The sequence below is a fragment of the Rhipicephalus microplus genome, chromosome 1 (assembly GCF_043290135.1).
Source record: "Rhipicephalus microplus isolate Deutch F79 chromosome 1, USDA_Rmic, whole genome shotgun sequence".
In the NCBI taxonomy this organism is placed as follows: Eukaryota; Metazoa; Arthropoda; class Arachnida; order Ixodida; family Ixodidae; genus Rhipicephalus; species Rhipicephalus microplus.
The window spans coordinates 11,534,202-11,555,726 of NC_134700.1; the positions used below are offsets into that span (position 1 = coordinate 11,534,202).

Sequence of the window (21,525 nt, forward strand, 5' to 3'; positions counted from 1 at the left end):
AAAAGAGTTGACTGTTGGGCGAGTTGGCGCTTTGATATAGAAACCATCATTTCATCTTCAGGCTGTGCTTGTGTGCGTTAATAATGGTGTAGCCATTGCTGGTTCGCTGACTGATGACATATTATCAGAAGTGCTTGAAGAGGATCAAAACCACTGTTCTGATGATGCCATTCAAGATGAGCCGACGTTACATAGCACCGCGCAAGAGGCCGCCGAAGCTTTCGCTGTCCTCGCGGAGTTCTGCATCACTTCTCGCGACAGTGAGCATACACACCACCACCACATAGGGTTGAAGAAGATCGTTCTAGCACTTATTCCAATGACAAGGCAGACTAAGTTGACGCAGTTTTTTTCATGAAATAAAGGTTTGTCTGTGCCAATACATTTTCCTTTTGTTTTGATGGTTCATTCGACGTTCCGGAATTCGGGTAATTCGGACATTTTCACAAGTCCCGTGAAATCCGGGTTAACGAGCTCTTACTGTATTACGCACTTTGGACAGCATCTGCAGTGGTACTGTGCTTATTGATGATGATGGCGCATTTGTACTTGTAATCGCATTTGTACTTGTTAACGTGCACTGGGGTTCAGTGCCTCAGTATAACCAGACAACCGACGGTTCTCGTGTTGGTGCCACAACTTTCCCCGTGAAATCACGGCGATAACAGCGATGAGACGAGCGCTAGCAAGTACTATGAATGAACCAAATTACAACATGATTGAGCTACACTGGATATGGATGCGGCTGCTTGCTCAGTGTTGCTCGTTCGACAATAATAACTGGCAAGGTTTGGCAGTATTGCACTTCCAATCGACAATTATCTCAGAAATAGCAATTTATGCGTGGTGTGGTGCAGAATGGTGCAATTGGCGCAGCACTTCCACCCCTGGTTATCAACTGTCTATCCTGTACTTGAAAACAAAATTTCTGAAAATTTACTGCGTGAATTGGCCCACCTCAAATTTGCAGCCCGATTTTTTAAGAAAAAGTGCACCTATTATGCAAGTAAATATAGTATTTACATATTTTTCCACTGTTTCATTTGGTCGGCATGTGCTGCGAACACGGTCCAGAATGCACACCTACAGAGCCATACTATAGATGGAGCTATTTGTTCGCTAGTTCATTGCACTCATCCTTCTGCTGATTGTGGGTACTTGTAGGCTGGCAGCACATAATAATGCACGTCTTTGTGGCATTTGAAATCAAAGAGCACAATATTTTAAAAAGACAAGTCAATGAATGCACACCACGGTGTAGGAATATTTAGGTGTTGACACTGCGCACGGCGGCGCAGCCAGATTTTGTTCGGCAATCCATGCGCTTCGCTCGAACGCCGGCAGACTGCTCCGCGCCACAGGGGCCTTTCTGGTCGGAACGTTGCGGCTGCTGAAATGCAGATGTTGCGGGATCGTTCGATGTTGTGCTGTGTAAGTTAAGTTTTTTTTAATTGCAGCAAGGCACACCACGATTGAAACTGCTGTCGACATTAAATCATTTTCGGTTACTGCCATTTCTACTTGCTGAAAGTGCGGTAGTGCGCGGAAGAGCAGCGAGGACGCGGCCGGCGACCCTTCTAAGTTTGTCGTGAAAATAAGTTTATTGCAAATTATTTTGGTGTCCAAAAACGCTGCAAGATCCCAGGAGCTTCTGGTCGACAGCTAGGAACGCCACTTGGCAACTAAATAACGTTTCTTATCTCCCCCTCTTTTCGTTCATGCGCACGACTCCCGAGAGCATAGCATAGCTAAGCTACTTCACCGCATCCTAAAATAAAATGACCTAAACCCGCATGCTCGCCAATTCTGGCAGAGAGCCTATGCGTATCATGAAATGTTGCCTGAGCAGTGTAATGCCCGCCCTGTAGAGAATATGGCAATATTAGCCCGACTTACTGGGGCTCTTCAGCTACATTTCGTATTTCAAATGCATCAAAAATACTCCCTCCACCGCTCTACGCGCGATTGCCCGGTCCAAAACGAAATCAAGGCTACTTTTATGATGTTTACATGGCTAGGGCAGTGCATTGATAGCTACACGGCAAGAAAATTGTCGATGAAAATGTTCTTCCTGTCAAGTTCGTCATTTGTGCTGATATCGGCGCTGCGGAGTAGTTGTCTATCTCAGATATGTCCGCGCAGATATCATAAACTTACGCGACTGTACATTAGGATTGGCGGATGTCAGTTGAGAATAATTGAAGTCTGCCTGGTAAAGCAGCTTGGTGAACCACAAAATTCCCCACTGAACATTACAGGGTGGGGTAAATTATACAACTTTACTAACATATTCCTTTTCCTTTTTTTTTCTTTTTTTTTCCTTTCTAGGGGGCTTTCTTGAAGTTGCCTACTTTGTTAGATATTTGAGGCATCCCGGAAAAATGCTAGATACAGCATTCGCCGATAGCACTGGTCTCTTCTTGGGTACATTTAAAAGCACCTGGCCATCGAACTCAGCATAGTATGATTTCGATATCTCCTGCTCAGGAAAATGCTTCGCACAGACGCAGTTGCTCGGTTGCATTATCCTATCTGCTCTAGGTATGGCCCGGCGCTAAAGTTCAAGGCGAGCAGGCTCCGATGGAGCTTTGAAAAGCGGCACATGATCAACACAGCCCGATCTGCAGTTGGGTACGAAGCACTTCTTACCCATTACTGCGTCCTAGTCGACCTCTGAGCCAGGCTAGATTTCGCAAGCGTGTCACTTCAACACCGTGCACTGCAACAACAAACACATCACAGCTACCAAGCACACAGGTCGCGACATTCACGCAATGCGTCGGACCGCTCCACTACGCGAGCTTGCATAACGATCATTGCGGCTGGTCCCAAACCACGACACAAAAGGCTATGCACGGCGCCGGCCGCCCAGCTGAAACATAAACGTCTAGTCCTTGTTGAGCACACTGCAGCAGAGAACACTGAAAAACAGCTTTAACGGCATGGAAAGGCAAGCACGGCGTGTAACCACCGTAGCAGTGCATGTCACTTCGCAAGCGATTGCCGCCCCTTATTCGCAGCGCCCCGCGCCGCTGCGGACAACGCATGTACTAAAAGGGCGAACAAGATCTGGCTGCACTCTCCGCCGCGGCGCTCGGTCAGTGTCAACACCTAAATATTCTTACACCGTGATGCACGTGTATAACATTCAAGAAAACCAGTATGACAACACTAAATCAGCGCCATGTATTAAGGCCACAAGGCATTATAAGACAATCAGTGTGTATTAAAACAGCAGTAATCAAGACGCTCTTCTGCTATACAGTGGGAACGTGAAATCAGTATTTTTGTTTGGTTCGAGGCGCACCACTCCTGTGTAGGTCCATGTCTTATTCATTCAAAAAAAAAAAAAGCTATGAAATGTGCTGTGAAAGGTGTAAAGATACATGTGGCTTAAGAAATGAGCTGAGAAATGCAGCACAGCACTGCACAGGTTGCACACACCGCACGTGGTTTCGATATCTGACGCGTGTTATATAAATGCAGTGGGAAATACAAGGCAGACATGTTACTGCGCAAGCTCATCTGAGACCTTTGAGAGTTGCACCTCTTCTGGAACGAACATTTCTTTGGAACGCCAACCTCAGATCGGAAGCTCACACCACCAGACAACAAAAGTTCAAGTTAGTGAAGCAATACGCATCATGCAGCCACCGTCTGGATGAATTTCGAAAGGCGCAGGGCTCCGATATCGCATTCTCATCAATATGTGGCAGCACAGCAAGATTCTTCGACCGTTCAGTACTGAATCGTGAAAGAAAAGGAAGTATTGTTCGTAGTTCGGAAGCTACGCATACGACAGTGACGCAGCCTCTACTAATAGAGATGTTAGCAAACAATTTCACAATCATGTCCAACAAAAAATAACAGACACTCCCAGTGTTGCCACGGTTGATTAAACATTACGAATGTTCCTCATTCAGGCACCCTTCCTACAGGTTCCTACAAGTACTCAAAGAAATTCAGTTATTGCAATGTGGCACGTTTTGATGACAGCCGCTTAGCCTCACCTGGTAGTCCAGCAGGAGCAGGATGGTGCAACGGACGTTCTTGTCCCCCGGCCGCTTCACCTGGAAGCCGTCTGTCTCGGTGGTGGTGGGTGTGCGGTGCCACTCGACCAGGTGGTTATCCGGCCCGTACAGCTCTTTGTCCAGCTCGATGACCAGGCTCTTGAAAAAGGAGGAGAACTTGCGTTTGGCACTCCTCGACTCGCCCTTGGGCTGCTCCTCGAGCAGCCGGCCCTCGACCCGCAACTCCCACGAGGGCACGGTGCCACCTTCCTCCTCCAGCTCCACACCACACAGCTTGCCCGGGTAGAATGTGTTCGAGATGAAGATGCGCAACTTGCGCTTTTGCTGCACACCCACAAAGAAACTCATTTGCAAGCACCTTCAATGTCCACAGCTTCGCAGCATCCAAATTTCCAATTATGGAACACGTTAAACCAGTACGAAAGAGCAAGTTGAACTTGGATGTACACTCCTCATCCAAGCACACCACACAAATAGAGAATGCCGATTCAACCAGGATAATCACGTTTTAGCAAATTGAATATATTGTCACGGGCTAAGTAGAGTACCCGATAGTGATTAGGTTGCTGCCCCAATTTCTGACGTGGCCATGACACGTAATGTTGCACTCCCCAACACGGTGGTTACTGTTAAGGACAACCTAACTTCATTTCCCGTCCTCAATTTTGGCTTCTCAGCGCAAGTTATTCCTTGCGGCATGTCACTTGCGCATCTGACACCACTGGTTGACCACACAGTTTCTGCCCTAACCACCGATTCACCACCCGATTTTTCATCAACGTCACTCTCGTCACGTTCCTGTTCCGACCTTTTCAAGCCAATACTATCTGACAAGCTCACCTCTGAACAAGTCTCTGCTCTCTGCCGTGTGCTTGCTTCTTATCGGAAGATCTTTGACTTCGGCGACCGTAAAATTGGACCGTAATTTGATAACCCATCGCATCGACACAGGTGACGCTCGACCCATTCGTTGACGGCCCTACCGTGTGCCAGCCCCGGAGCGTGCTATTATACAGCGAGAAGTCGATAAAATGCTTCATAAGGGCATAATCGAACCCTCATCTAGTTCCTAGTCCTCACCCGTTGTACTTGTTAAAAAGAAGGACAATAGTTGGAGATTCTGTGTTGATTACCGCCATCTCAACCATATTACCAAGAAAGATGTCTATCCCCTACCGCACATAGATGATGCACTCGATTGCTTACACGGTGCCAAATATTTCTCTTCCATAGACCTTCGCTCAGGCTACTGGCAGATCGCTGTGGACGACAAAGACAGAGAGAAGACGGCCTTCGTGACTCCTGATGGACTATCAGTTCAAGATGATGCCTTTTGGATTATGCAATGCCCCCGCCACTTTTGAGCGCATGATAAACTCTCTCCGAGGCATGAAGTGGACCATCTGCCTCTGCTATCTTGACGACGTTAATGTTCTTTCGACTACTTTCGACGACCATCTTACCCGTCTGTCCACAGTGCTTGATGTTTTCCGACGTGCCAACTTGCAACTTAACTCGTCCAAATGTCGCTTTGGGCAACGCCAAATGTGCGTACTCGGCCATCTTGTTGACGCTGCGGGCGTTCAACCAGACCCTGCGAAAGTCCGAGCAGTTCGCGACTTCCCTACACCCCGCTCAGCCAAGGACGTCCAAAGTTTTCTGGGACTGTGCTCCAATTTTCGTCGTTTTGTCGAGAAGTTTGCTGAAGTAGCCCGTCCTCTAACCTGCCTTCTCAAAACGGATGTCACATTCACCTGGGGCCAACAGCAAGCAAACGCTTTCTCGTCGCTCGTTGACATTCTCACCAATCCACCACTTCTAGCACACTTCGACCCATCTGCTGCCACGGAGCTTCGTACTGACGCCAGTGGCCACGGCATAGGCGCAGTGCTGGCGCAGCGGCAACAAGGAATGCACCGCGTCGTCGCGTACGCAAGCCGACTGTTGTCGCGCTCGGAACAAAATTATTCGATCACAGAACGCGAGTGCTTAGCTCTCGTCTGGGCAATTGTGAAAATCCGACCGTACCTTTATGGCCGACCATTCTCAGTTATTACGGACCACCATGCACTTTGCTAGCTCTCCTCACTCAAGGACCCTACGGGACGACTTGGTCGCTGGGCGCTGCGCGCTTACAAGAGTACACTTTTTCTGTATCCTATAAATCCGGACATCTTCACAAGGATGCCGACTGCTTGTCCCGTTACCCAGTCGATCCCCCTGACACGATGAAAGATGGACAAGAGGTCCTTGTTCTTTCAATCACGGACTTCACCGACATAGCTGCTGAACAATGCCGCGACCCCTCTTTGTGTGCTATTATCAATGGTCTGCACTCCCCCCACCCTGGCCACTCCTTACAACTGTTCCTTTTTCACAACGACATCTTGCCCCGCTACAACGCCCGCCCAGATGGTGCTGAGCTTTTACTCGTTGTTCCTGTGCATCTTCGCTCAGACGTTTTGGACCAGGTCCATGATGCCCCCTCCGCTGGACACCTAGGGGTGCCACGCACGTATGACCGCGTTCGCCGCCGATTCTTTTGGCCTGGCCTCTACCGTTCTGTGCAACAGTACGTTGCGGCATGCGACCTCTGCCAGCGCCGCAAGACACCTGCTCTGGGACCTGCTGGTACCCTCCAGCCCATTAAAGTACCAGATGAGCCATTTTTCCGAGTCGGCCTCGATCTTCTAGGACCTTTTCCCGTGTCGGCCACTGGTAATAAGTGGATTGCTATTGCTACCGACTACGCAACGCGGTGTAGCCGATTTCTTTCTTCATGACATCATTCTGCGTCATGGTGCTCGTCAGTTGATCACCGACCGCGGCCGCTGTTTTCTATCTAAAGTAGTTGACGAGCTCCTGCGATCCTGCTCTACCCACCACAAGTTCACTACAGCGTACCACCCACAAACCAACGGCCTCACGGAACGCCTCAACCGTACCCTGACGAATATGTTAGCGATGTACATCTCCAAGGATCACAAAGATTGGGACATCCACTTACCTTTCGTTACCTTCGCATACAACAGTTCATGTCACGATACAGCTGGATTGTCACCTTTTTACCGACTGTTTGGTTATGACCCGCCTTTGCCCAGGGACACCATGCTCCAATCTGACGCCCCCTCATCGACTGCTTATGCTCTTGATGACCTGGCCCGAGCTGACATCGCCCGCCAAGTCGCCCGGGACCGGTTATGTGCCTTGCAGCTTAACCAAAAGAGTGCTTACGATCGCCAGCACCGCGACATACAGTACTCGCCGGGGTCGCTCGTCTTGCTGTGGTTACAATCGCGATGTGTTGGTCTCTGCGAAAAACTGATGTATCGTTACGTTGGCCCCTACCGCGTCATACGCAAGGTCACCAACGCGACCTATGAGACAGCTCCACTCCATACCACGTCAGTACCAGCTTCAGTCCCGACCGATATAGTGCACGTCTCAGGGCTTAAAGCATACTACTCACGCCCCGAGAATTGATCGCACCGGGACGGTGCATCTGCCACCGGCGGGTAATGTCACGGGCTAAGTAGATGCCTGAGGATGACGACGACAAAGTGCTGTGGGGGAACGTGCTCGGACTGCAGCAGCGTTGTACACATTTGCTCGCCAGTATATTCATTGTGTATACTTTATTCCCCGTAACATCATTTTAGTAAGCATAACATTAAAACAACAAGCATGCTTGTCACTACGGAGGGTCCTGCCCCATAGCTATCAATCTCAGTCTTGACGGAATAATGCACTTAATAGCCATTGCATAGGGCATACTCACTCAAAGTACTCTTTCCCAAGGTTACAGCATTCAACTGATGCATGCCTGCCAAGTTCAAGGATTTTGAATACGGGAGATTTCCACAATGGAAGAAAAAAAGAACTGAATACACAGAGCAAAAAAGAAGGGCAGAGGCGGGGGGGAGGGGGGTCTATTTCTGTCGGAACAACTCGCGTATGTCTTCCCGAGACTCCTAATGTTATGACTAACGCATAAAAGCGAGGCTTGCTGAGACACATACCATCAAGGTATTTCGCTACGCTGATGATTTTTTAGTCTTTTATATTGTAGAACAGGTTGATACAAGGCAGCACGCCAACGAGATTTTTAGCATTTTTACTGAGAGCATGACTGATCTGCAGCTGACGACGGAGTTTCCTGAGAATAACAAACTTATATTTTTTTAGACCTAGAGCTTATGTTTCTGCCGCGTACGTGTCAGGGCGAACAAGTCCTACGGACGCGAATCACATCGGCTCCGGCTCAGGTCCATTTTCAAGAAGAATTTCTTTCTGGCGACCTGTTACAATTAAGGGGGCTTGTTCCTAGCATCACCACTGTCAAGCCTATACCGGACTTCAATCTGTGAGTGCGCTTTTAAATGTCTTAACGCTTTCAATATTTTTAAGCGAGGTCCGCCTCGCTAACCCTAACAAGCCGAGAACGTGGCTTGGACAGAACGCCGCCCCGCTCTACAGTGCATGGCGAGCGTCCCAGCCGATGAGAAGCACTCATTGCTCTCTCGCTCCATGGACCACATGATGGATACGCAGACCAGCCAAGACGCCGATACGCAGGCTAGAAATGAGCCCAACGCACATCCATGGATCACTATTACAGAGAAAGCGAACAAACGCCGACAGCTGCAACCCCATACCGTACCGACTCAACAGCTGCCCAGCACGCCATCTGAGCCCACTCTACGCCAGAGTCGGCCTAAGACGCATCTACCAAGACTCCCACCGCTCGCTGCCAAGGACTACAAGCTAGCAATCCGTCCCAATGATGGATTAAATCTGAGCAAAGTTAGCCTAGCTCGTGCAGCAAATATACGCAGTGAGAAGCCTGACATCAAGCTTTGTGTTGACGAAAACCAAAATGTGCTAACAATAAGCACCTCATCTGAACACATCGCCACTGCAGTTGGACAAATCACCAAAATTACAGTGCATGCAGCAACCTACGACATCACCTCTTATGGTATTGCGCCTGATAATTCGTGCAAAGGTGTGGTCAACGGAATAGGCCATAAAGTCACACCAGACAACTTCCGGGCAGAAGTTGAAGTACCGGGCTACGAGGTCCTTACGTTCAGACGCCTCGGCGACTCCAGAGCGATGGTACTCACATTTCGTGGCAAGCGGGTCCCTTTCTTCGTCAATGCGTACGGACAGGCTTTTCGGTGCTACCTCTACAAACGGACTACTCACCACTGTAGAAAGTGCAACAAAACAGGACACCATGAAGATGTGCACCCACAGCCTCCTGACACACAGAAATATCGAGTGTGCGGGGATTCACTATCACCTAACAACCACGAGTGCAGCCATTCTTGCATGCTTTGCGGTGGCGACCACCTGATGGCTGCCAAACCATGCCCAAAGTGGTTTTTGCCACCAGTCAACCGATGCAAACCACCCCTGTCAGCTACTCCCACCAGGAAGGCCCAGTCACCATCCCCCAGCCCCAGACGGCAGAGCAGTGCATCCGGGAATACAGCCAGGTGAAGGAACCGTTCCAGCGATAAATCGGGGCCCAAGAGAGAAAACTCGTCATCGCGGAGCGGTTTCACTGGCCAGCAGTGATCTCAAAGCTGGCACACGAACGGGACAATGCATTATCATGGCCAGCAAAACGGTTCCCACAAGAAAGCACAAAGGGTAAAGCTGGGCACTGCAGTTCCCTCCTCTCCCTCCCTTTCCACATCAGTCCCACCCCCTCACACAAACATCAACGCAGCAAAAACATCACAACCCATGTCAGTGGACACTCAGCTTCACCCTGACATGTCGACAACTACGGCGCAATCCGACTATTGCACGAGAAGCGTTGGACGAAATGGCTACTTCTTTAAGGAACGAATTCGCAGCTATGATGCAGGTAGAAATGCAGAAAATGAAGGATAGCAGTATGGCTGAACTAACAGCTCCACTCCAACAATTGATCCAGCAGGCCCTGCAACCTGCTGTCCAGCAGATTGTAACGAATGTTAAAATGCAGATATCGGCTGCACTTGGCCAACTTCATATTGCGCCATCTGCACCAAAACGCACGACGTCTCTGACACGTGAAGCACAGCGACTGCATCCTTGCATACGCCCTTCTCGTTCCCTATCACCGTCCTGAAAAACCGTCCCAACAGCCGCAGCTGCTGCAGTCCCGCTTCCCATCACCCTCCACCAAGATTTAGCACAGTCTGAAATGCCTCCGTGTACTATCGAGGCCCCGCTATTGCATGATCATGGCAAGAAGCCGTAAGTCAACGCGTGACACCCCTCAACTCCTACATGTATGGCAGTGGAATCGCAGGGGGTATCTAAGGAAATGCGGAGCTCTAATGCAATTCATTGAGACGCAGCGGATTACTCCCGATGTCATAGCGTTACAAGAAGTACAATGTACCCCTACGCTTCCGGGTCACACCACATACACGGACGTAACGAACAATACACCGCATCGCGCAGCTACATTAGTTTCTAAGCATGTCACTGTCGTAAAACACACCCTTCAAAGCACCTCCATCTCGCCCGTACTTCTCAAATTAGTCCCATGCTCTGGTTCCAGTAGCAGACTGTATGAGCTTAACGTTTACAGTGCACCTAACGCCGGAACAATGAATTCGGTCATCTATTTGCACAACTATGCAAGTTGGGTAAACACATAGTTATTGTAGGAGATTTCAATGTCCCCCCTCCGGCTTGGGGCTACGCAACAGAAACGCCTAAAGGCCGACGACTCGCACAGGTTCTCGCGATTCATCGCATGACCCTGCTGACGGAACCTGATCAACCCACTTGCCTAGGTAATAGTGTCAGCAGGGACACATGCCACGACCTAACAATAGTCAAGGGGATTAGTCACCATTCCTGGTGCAACCTCATGGTGAATCTAGGCAGTTATCACCATATACTAACTACAGAGCTCCAAGTAGCGGCCACGCGTGCCCCAGAGCACATCATAAAACTAACAAATTGGGACGCATTTAGGCATAATCGTACAACTACCCATCAGGACTCTCCCTCCCTAGAGGCTTGGATATTACAACTTCAGTCCGATTTTCAAATAGCTACCAAACTCATCGCTGAGACAACAAACGCCGGATGTGGATTTGCATCTGCTGCATCTCTCGGATGCCCACAGAGGCTTGACACGGCGGTGGCGGCAGCAGAAACATAACCGAAAACTTTGTCTCCGAATCGCCCAACTAGCTGCTGAGGCACATGGCTATGCGAACATCCTCACTAGCAACAATTGGCATAACTTCTGCAATCGACTCAACAGCTCACTAAGTACACCTTGAACGTGGCGTATACTTCGTGCGCTCTTAAATCCCACGCAGACAAAATCACACACCGCTAACGCAATCCGCACCATTCTCCACAAATCAGGGCTCGACGATACCATTCTGCTGCACACCTTAAAGCAACACTATGTATCCACGGGCCCCCGTCCTGCCTACCGTGATTATCCACACGTACACGATACGCCTCTAGATGAGGACATTACAGAAGCAGAGGTTAGGGTAGTTTTGCAAAGCATTAAGCACAACACAGCACCCGGGACAGACGGGATTACGTACACATTCCTGCATAATTTAGATAACCAGTCCATGAAATGTTTAACCGCTTTTTACAACGAACATTGGAACAACGGCATGCTACCACAGGTGTGGCGAAACGCAGAAATCATACTTATTCCAAAGCCTGCCAAAGCCTGGCAAGCCCCTATCCCTCCAGAATCTTCACCCTATACGTATTCTTAACTTCATGTGTAGCTAAACTCTTTGAACGCGTTGTCCTCCTTCGACTACAACCATTTCTCGAAGACAAACACTATTTTCCTGATGCACTATTCGGCTACCATCCTGGTATCTCTACACAGGACGTATTATTACAGCTTAAGGAGGACGTGTTGGATAGCCCCACTTCAAACCAGGTCCGAGCTATTCTGGCCCTGGATCTGAAAGGTGCTTTTGACAACGTCTCCCATGACCTTATTCTTGGCAATCTCGCTTCATCTCAGTGTGGCTCACGTATCTACAATTACGTCAGGTCCTTTCTGTCTGATCGCACAGCCACTATTAAGATTGGAGACCTCCGGTCGGACGTCATTCGTCTCGCAGGCAGAGGAACACTACCGGGCTCGGTTCTCTCGCCCACTTTGTTCAACGTGGCTATGGCTAAACTCCCTTCCCTATTACAACAGGTTCCCAACATCCAGCATGTCATCTATGCAGATGACATTAAAATTTGGGCAACCAAAGGATCAGACAGAACCATTCAGGACGCCCTACAGGAAGTTGCGTCTGTGGTACAAGACTACGCTGCTGCCGGCAGCCTTACGTGCTCAGTGGATAAGTCGGTATACACGCAGCTCCGCAAAACCGCTGATTCTCCTGACATTTCGCTGCTTCTTGATGGCCGTCCTATCCCTCTGGTACCACGAATTCGCATTTTAGGCCTCTACCTTCAGTCCGACAACAAGGCCTCGCACGCTACACACCTTCTGGCTCAGCAGATATCTCAAATTACACACATGATCCAACGCATCACCAATCGCAGAAGAGGCCTTCGTGAGAAAGATGTCCTCCGCTTAGTACAAGCACTCATAGTTAGTCAGCTCACCTATCATCTTCCCTTTCAAAATCTCACGCTAGCTCAAATAAAAAAGATGGACATCCTTCTACGGACAGCTGTGAAGGCGGCTCTCGGCTTGCCTCCACACGCATCTACACAACGCCTCCTTCAACTAGGAGTGCATAACACCGTAACCGAACTCATCGAGGCCCAGCACAACAGTCAGCTCCAACGGTTCAGGCAGACCCGTCATGGCTGCCCCATCCTGTCTCGTCTTGGCTACCCGATTCCCCACAAAACCCACACAAGTACCGCGACATAAACTAGCTTCTACTGTCCGCGCACTTATCAATGTGCCTCCGATTCTACGCAATATGAATCCCTCCCGCCACGCCGGTCGACGACGTGCCCGAGTTCAAGCTATGACATGCGTGTTTGATGATGGTACCACAGACTTGCAAGTCCTTTACACGGATGCGGCACGCTACCCAGAGAAATCAGCCATGTGTTTAGCCATGATAGACGACACAGACGCCCTTGTGGCGTCTGCCACACTTCGCACTACCGACAAGGGTCTGGCAGAGGAGGGAGCTCTCGCTCTGACAATTATTCACGCTACGACACTGTCACATGACTCCACTGTCACTATTGTAACAGATTCACAAGCTGCTTGCCGTGCTTTCGCTCAAGGACTTGTGGCTGCACATACACACAATATCCTCTCTCCTGAATCACCGTCCACATTACGTACTGTGCGTATCGTCTGGACTCCTGGACACGGCTCTCTCCATGGTAATGAACGCGTTCATGCGGTTGCCCGAGAGCTGACCAGCCGGGCTCCATCGGAAGATCTGTCCAATCGAGAGGATGCATCGACAGAACCACTAGACTACAACGCTACGCTGGAGTACTACCGACAGAGCCGTTATACGTATCCTCCCCGTCATCCTTCACTTAACCGAGCAGATGCTGTCGCTTGGCTGCAACTACAGACCAATTCATTTCCTTGCCTTTATATGCTAAATCGCTTTCATTCGACTTTCTACCCCTCCTACTGCCCCTTCTGTGGATCCGTACCGACAGTGTATCACTCCAGGTGGGAATGCTCTGCCCCACAGGGCATTCTTTCCGTTCCCAACCCCACCCCTTCCTCTTGGGAGTCTGCACTGCTCAGCTTACCGTAATTACTGGAATCTAATGCGCACATTTTTTTCCGGTTAAGCGAGTTCATAAATCGCATGCGCGTTAGAATCGAGTACGAAAAAAATGAATACGGTCATTCTATTGCCATCGGCATTTCCAAAATGGCCGCCCCCTACGTGCGTCGGCATGGCGCGTATGCCATTTCTGCCTATGTGTTTCCCCTGTGCGGCATTTCGTATGTGTGCTGAGGAGTTCGTCATCTTGTAGTGCATTAGCATCGACGGCATGGAAGGGCCGACTCGAAAAACTGGACGAGTGCACCACGATGCCGCTTTTAAAAGAAAAGTCATCGCGTGTGCCAAAACGGACGGAAATCGGGCTGCATCTCGGTCAATCGGAATTCCCAAAACGTGCGTGTGGGACTGGCGGAAACAAAAGCATAAGATTGTCGACAGCAATGATTCAGGTAAAGGCTTCATTGGACCACAGCAGGGTCGGTTTCCGCAAACTGAAGAGCTGCTTGGCAAGTATGTGATTGAGCAGTGAGCGGCACAGCGGCCCGCGACGACACAACTGCTCCAAGTGCAGGCTATGCAGTTAGCCTTAGAAAAAGGGCTAATGCGGAGCCAGTTTAAACCAAGCAGGTGCAGGCTAACTAACTTTATGAAGAGGAAGGGCTTTTCCCTCCAAAGGCGAACGGGCACATGCGAAAAGTTTCCGAAAAAGTATGATGAAAAGCTTCACAGTTTTTAGAGGTTCGTCCTAAACTTGCGGCACAACAACGGCTACCTGCTTGGGCAAATCGGGAATGCCGATCAGACGCCTCTTTACTTCAACATGCCTGGCACCACAACCGTCAAGAAGAAGGGAGCGAAGCAAGTTCGCGTGCTGACATCAGGCAACGGTAAAACTAGAGTGATGGCAATGCTCCGTTGCACGTCAGATAGGCACAAGCTTCCCCCGTACATTATATTTCAACAGAAGATGCTCTTGAAAGGAGTCGTTTTCCCGAGTAGTGTGATCGTGCGGGCCAACGAGAAAAATGGGTGCGTGTTGCAATCGATGTCCTACTTTTTTTTTCGTCGTGGAAACCGGGTGCACGTTACAATCAAGGGCGTGGTAGAATCGAGTAAATACGGTACGCCGGTAGGAACAGCAGCAGCTGGTCCAGTGGGCTCGCAGGGTCGTGCAAGGCAATGAAGCCCTGGACTGAGGGCCCCACCCAAGGAAGGCTCAGTGTGTATTTGTTAATAATAAAAGTTAATTTTCTCTCTTATCTTTCTGCGGAACACGTGTGCTGGCAATATGCTCCCCGCTCCAAGAAAGCCCTGTTACCCTTTAGTTCAGTGCACTCCAAGCTTGTTAAGCGAGGAATTGCCAAAGTATGTATGATGGCATCATTGTCAAGGTCTTGTCAGCAAACAGGTTAAGGGGGGACACGGGGATCAGATCGCGAAAATCGCGAAAAAAAAATAGATTTTTGGTAATCATTCATTTCGGCATCTGCAGTGCCTATTCTATGCCGCACCGAACCGATTTGGCTGAAAATTATCCCCAAATGCCCGAAAAAAATAAGTTTGTCAGCGCGATCGGCGAGAAAGAGGCTCAAAATCACACAAAAACACCGATGTTCACAAAGCAAGTGTTCATCTCTCGCGCCACCAATCGCCGCCATCTTGGTATCTTTTGAAACGTCGATGCTTCGCCTTCCCGCTTTCACGCATTCCAAACGTCATCGGCAAAGAAGAAACGCGCAAAAAGCATGAAAAAAGCACATGATTATACGGACAACTTGCGGGCCGTTTTATGAAACTGGGCCTCCGATTGGCTGGCACGCTGCAAGGAGGCTCCCCATTGGGTGCTGTCACAACAATAGAGGAGGAGCCACCGCGGTCGTCTGCATCGAAAACAACGTTTCGTGCACGTTTTTTGGCATTTTGCATGCACGCCGTTATGGTATCTCACTCGTTCAAAAAGAAGTTTTCGACGACTCACGCTTTTGGAAAACAAATGCGGAAGCCTCCTACAGCGAAAAAAAGGCGGCGGTTAGCGGGAGCAACGGAATATCCAACGACTCTTCTGAAATCAACGGGACACATGAATGACATGCCAAGTTGCCTTGCACGGCGTCACCCACAAGAACCCAGCGGTGAATCTAATCGCACTGTGACAACATCGATAACGCGTCCTCTGGTGATCGTCATGAAACACGGTCAACGAAGGACGCATCCGATACTTCCCCGAGTACAACAACCCCTGACGTGCAGGCGCTCGCTCGCGTAGCCGACATGAAATCGTCAACTACCGTTCCGATGAAAGGTCGCCGTCAAAGTCTGCAAAAGTGCGCCCGTTATCTACGAGCGATCTTCGTCCGTCGACAAGCTTCGACGGGAACGATGATTCATCGTGTGTGCTCGCTTCAAGTTGCTGAACGCCGTCGACCGAGCGCCAAGATGAAATCGCCGACAGTCGTTGGGATCAAAGGTCGCCGTCGCCGGCAAAGCCTGTGGAAGCGCGGCTCTTATCAGGGAGCGTTCCCCGCGCGTCGACGTGCTTTGACCGGAAACTTGATTCATCAGGTGCCAGTGGTTCGGAAATTTACGCGTCGTCAAACGAACATCGCACCATTCAGGCGCGCTTGGAGACTCGCTATATATCAGCGGGAGCGGTGGAGGTGCAAGCATCGAGCGTTCGCGACACTCTTCACACGGTCCTCACCATGAGCTATACTCTCTGGTCCTACGAGCTGGCGTATACACAGAGTTGCAGAGGCACAAGGACATGCACAACCGGCCCACAAGTACAAGCTTTCCAGCAGAGTTGCCAAAGCGCTGTTGCCAGTGATGGACGCTTTGCAGACACAAAGTTGCTTGAGTGGTGGAGGGACGACAGAGAATGCAGCTGAGAGCTTGCATTCTGTGATTTGGTCTCTACTATCCAAGGACCAACATGCCTCCCTTTTTGCTGTAGAGACAGCGGTAAACCAGGCAGTAATGAAATATAATTCAGGATGCGTGCATATGTCCTCGGAAACGTATGTTACATTGGGTATGCGTCCTGGTTCCATGGCCCTCCAGAGGGCTCAAGAAGAAGACTGCCTGCATCTCAAAAAAGCGTGTAAAAGTGAAGGACAGAGGTCCAAGAAGATGCCTCTTCGCCGTGATGCCAAAGACTATATATAGCCCTGGGGTAATTTAATAAAGGTGCAACATTTGCAAAACTTTAAAAGCCATTTTCTGTGATGTTTTTTTTTTTGCCAACCACCTTGCTCATGGAAAGCATTGCGCGACTAAGACCAGACCGATTTTCATTCTGTTTGTTTTATTGTAAATCATAGACTTTGCCATAACCGAAGGCAGTCTTCAAATATTAGTTTAGGCTTCCATTTTTTTTCAATTTTACAATTACTGAAAGGCAGGACTTGATGAAGCACATGCATATGCAAATAATGTTCAGCAGAATATTGTTAGGGCATTAAAAAAAAAACCTGGCACTGTCTTTGGCTACAAGCAATATGTACACATACATTAAAAGTTGTTCCAGCACTTAAGCAAGTTTCCTTGCTGTGCCAGACTCTCCATGAGCGACAAACTTAAGAATTTTTTATAAAGTGAGAACTAGTAAAGATATCTTTATGAATATTCACATTCATCTCTTTAATATGATCTTTAGCGTGTATACCAAATTTCATGAACCTAGGCCAAGAAACAAAAAAGTTACAAACGATTCCCATATCCCCCCTTAACAGAATTAAAAAGGCAGGCTTTCCTGATCACTTGCTTTTGCGCATAGCAGAATCACTTCTGAATGTATTAAAGCAAGGCAAGAATGCATGGCACGCATCTCAGGACGAGCCAAAACCAAAGGTGTCTGCCATTTTTCATGTGCACAAAGTTTTCCACTGCTTAAAAAGAATCGTGGAAAAAACTGGGGTCAAGGTTGTCTTCACGGCGAAAAATAAGCTGAGCTCTCTTTGTAAAAGAGTTAACAGCGAAGGATCTTACATGTCGGGTGCAATAAGAAGCAAGCAAAGATGTTTGTAGAATGTATTATCGGTGTTGCATATCTGATTTATTTATCACGTGGTCGATGCTGCATCGGTGAGATGGGGCGCTGTCTGAACGATCGCCTTAGGGAGCACGCAAATCTGATGCGCAGATCAGTGGGCAGCCACTTGCCAAGTCACTGTGCGAATTGAGGGTGCACCCCCAAGTTTGATGAATGCCAAGTAATGGCAAGATATAAGCACCAGAGGGCACGGGAAATATATGAGGCTTTTTTTATTCGTAAAGCAAGAACAGAGCGTGACAGTGTCCCGTCCGTAAATCTGTTAGATAAGGAATACGAGTATCTTTTCAGTTAAGTTGACAATTAAAGATTGGAATAAGGTGGTCTCGTGCATGCGCTATCATTTGTCTTTTCTTCTGTGTGTGATCTCCTCACCCTCTTGACTGTATATATATTCCCACCATCTGTGCAATAAAATTGATTGTAAGTGTGCGCTAAGTCCTATCTCACTGAGTCCTATCTCACTAAGTCCTATCACATCTTCTTTCTCAAACGTTCCCTGCACACTAAGAAAAGTAAATTTCTTTCAATATACAATACCAACCAGCCCAAGTAGCCACTCTTTTGTACACGACGCCCTTGATTCCCTTCATGGCGCGCGGTGGTTCAAGTGGTCCATATGCCTCTGCTACCTGGACAATGTCGTTTTTTCCCCGACTTTCACCAGTCACCTGCAACGCTTGTCGGCTATTTTGCAAGTCTTTCGCACCGCTGGTCTTCAACTCAACTCTTCAAAATGCCGCTTTGGCTGCCGAGAAATCACCGTGCTCAGCCATGTAGTTGACGCTGCCAGTATACGACCTGATTCCACAAAAGGACGCACTATCACCAATTTCCCTATTCCACGTTCTTCCAAGGACGTTCGCTCGTTTTTCGGCCTGTGCTGGTATTTTCGCCGCTTTGTTAACGATTTCGCAGTCATTGCGCAGCCCCTCACATGTCTTGTGAAATAAGACATCCCTTTCTCTTGTGGAGCCGACAAAGCGTCGGCTTTTTCCCATCTCGTCGACCGACTCACGTCGCCCCCTGTGTCGGCCCATTTCGAAGACTCTACGCCTACCGAAGTACGCACCAATGCCAGTGGTCATGGTATCGGTGCCGTCCTTGGCCAAAATCAACAAGGTCACGACTGCGTCATTGCTTACGCCAGCCACCTCCTCTACGCAGCTGAGCGGAACTATTCTATAATTGAGAAACAGCCCCTTGCTCTTGTTAGGGCTGACGGGAAATTTCGTCACTATCTTTACGGCAGACCCTTTACCGTGGTAAGAAATCACCACATCTTGTGTTGGCTGCCTCCACTCAAGGATCCGGCTAGTCGGCTTGGTCGTAGGGCACTACGACTTCAAGAGTACACGTTCACTTTTGTCTACAAGTCTGGCCGCTTGCATCAAGACGCTGACTGTCTGTCCAGTTATCCCGTCGACCCACCAGACTCTTCGGCGAACGATACCATTCCGTTTGTGCTTGCTATAACTGACCTGTTCAACATTTCTGCTGAGCAACGACATGACCCGACTCTTCGCAACATTATCGACCGCCTCAACTCTACAGCTACCGATTCATACCCTTCGTCTTTCCGTGTTATGCGACGGCACCTAGCAATGTCGTAGTCTGATACCGATGGTCCTGACTTCTTGCTTGTGATTCCGGTACACCTTCGTTTGACTGTTCTGGCCCAGCTTTACGACATGCCAATGGCGGGGTACCTCGGCGTTTCCCGCACCTACGATCGTGCACGCCGTCGGTTCTACTGGCCAGGAATGTATTGGACAGTACGTGACCTCGTGCTATCTTTGTCAGCGCCGGAAGAAGTCAATACTCCCACCTGCCGGCTGTCTTCAATCACTCAACGTTCTATACGGACTGTTTCATCATGTCGACTTCGACTTGCTTGGTCCGTTCCCTAGGTCTGTCTCAGGAAATCGATGGATTGCCGTTGCCACGGACTATGCCACAAGGTTCGCATCGCGCACTTTTCACCAGCTGTGAGGCCGACGTAGCAGACTTCTTGCTCCACAATGTCATCCTTCAGCACAAAGCACTGCGGCAGCGTCTGACGGACCATGGAAGGCAGTTTCTATCTCGGGTCATCAGTGATATTTTAATGTCTTGCTCGACCAAACATAAGCTAACCACAACCTACCATTCACAGACAAATGGCTTGATGGAGCGGATGAACCAAACCGTTACTGACATGCTGGCAACGTACATGTCTGCCGACCACCAAGATTGGGATGCACCGTTGTCTTTTGTAACATTCGCCTACAATATGTCGCGGCACGAGACGGCGGGCTATTCGCCTTTCTTTCTTTTATTTGGCTGAAATTTCTTTTATTTGGCCGCCTTTCTTTTATTTGGACATACTCACCCACTGAATATGCTCCAGAAGCTATAGCTTGCACCAACCATGCATGTCAACTTGCGCGTGTTTGGCTAACTGACTCGCAGGCGGGCCGAAAATCTCGTTATGACAGCCATCACCGAAATGCCTACTTTCCCCCAGGATCTCTTGTCCTCCTGTGGTCTCCAGCACGCCCAATCGGGCTTTCTGAGAAGCTACTGCTCCCCTATTCCGGGCCATATCATGTGCGCCGCCAAGGGACCGACGTCATGTATGAAATCGAGCAAGTGTCTTCCTCTTCGTCTACGACATCCCGCATGAACATCGTTCACATTGTCCATCTGAAGCTTTACCTTACACCGGACTCCCCTAACACACATGTATAGTGACCATCTTCACTACCGTCTTTCTCCTGCTGCACTGAGTTGGTGAATTCGCCGCCAGAGGGTAATGTTATGTGCCGCTCACCTAGAGAACGAAGAATAGGAGGACTAGGTGGTGCCTGCTCTCGCAATCTTGGTTGTTTTTGCCATCACTACTGTGGACTGTAAACATTATGCCCTTTTCTGTCATCCTCCCCGTAACAATATAAAGAAGACACAAAAGAAAGAAACAAACAGAGCGAGACGGTCACAGAGTTGTGGAGTCCTCGGCTGTCGGCGGTAGCCAAGTGGCGCACGTGCAGTGCCCATGCAACACCCCCTCCTCCAGAAACAGCGCGCGCTTGGCGCACCTCAGGTTTGCGCGCATTGCTGGAGGATGCGTGGCGGGAGCTTTGAACAGCTGCCGTTGTCGCGTTGTGCACCATCTCAAATTCGCGTTGTGCACTGTTGTGAGGTCAGCTCAGAATTTGATTTCCTAGCAAAATCTGTTCCGTTATATCCCATCACCAGCAAGTCTTACGTCTTTAGAATGAGGTTTTAAATACTTTGGTTTTTATGGGGACTTTGAAGAGGAATTACGATTTGCTCGTTATATCCATTATTTCGTTATAACCCGTCTCCTTATAACGTGGTTTAACTGTATTGCAACATGAAATATTGCAGGGCGTCAGAATATGCGATTATCATAATGGCTACGTGGTTTAAAGCAGGTAGCCCACTACAAAAAGCCCACACGCAACTGCACGTATCCTCATAAAGGGACACTAAAGGCAACTAAGTCGACATTGATTGCTGAAATAGTGATCCAAAAACCTCGTAGTGTTACTTGTGTCCCAAGGAAGGACTTATTTTGAAATAAGACCACGTTTTGTGGCCCGACTCGCGTCACTGTTGCTGTGTACAATATTTCCTGCCTTTACTGCGCGGTCGCCGACGCTAGTAGGCAAAACGAAAGCAGCGAGAGCCACAGCAAGAACAACGG

At 49.1% G+C, this 21,525-nt stretch overlaps 1 protein-coding gene across 3 annotated transcripts in view; it reads right to left on the reverse strand.

Moving 5' to 3' along the window:
• The window catches only part of Bap60 (Brahma-associated protein 60), a 215,740-nt gene that overhangs the window by 135,108 nt on the left and 59,107 nt on the right, over window positions 1-21,525 (reverse strand). For all 3 annotated transcript variants that reach the window (XM_037429363.2, XM_037429362.2, XM_037429364.2), the window contains exon 6: window positions 4,011-4,355. In XM_037429363.2, coding sequence (XP_037285260.1) covers window positions 4,011-4,355 — 345 coding nt within the window. The remainder of the gene's footprint in view (window positions 1-4,010; window positions 4,356-21,525) is intronic.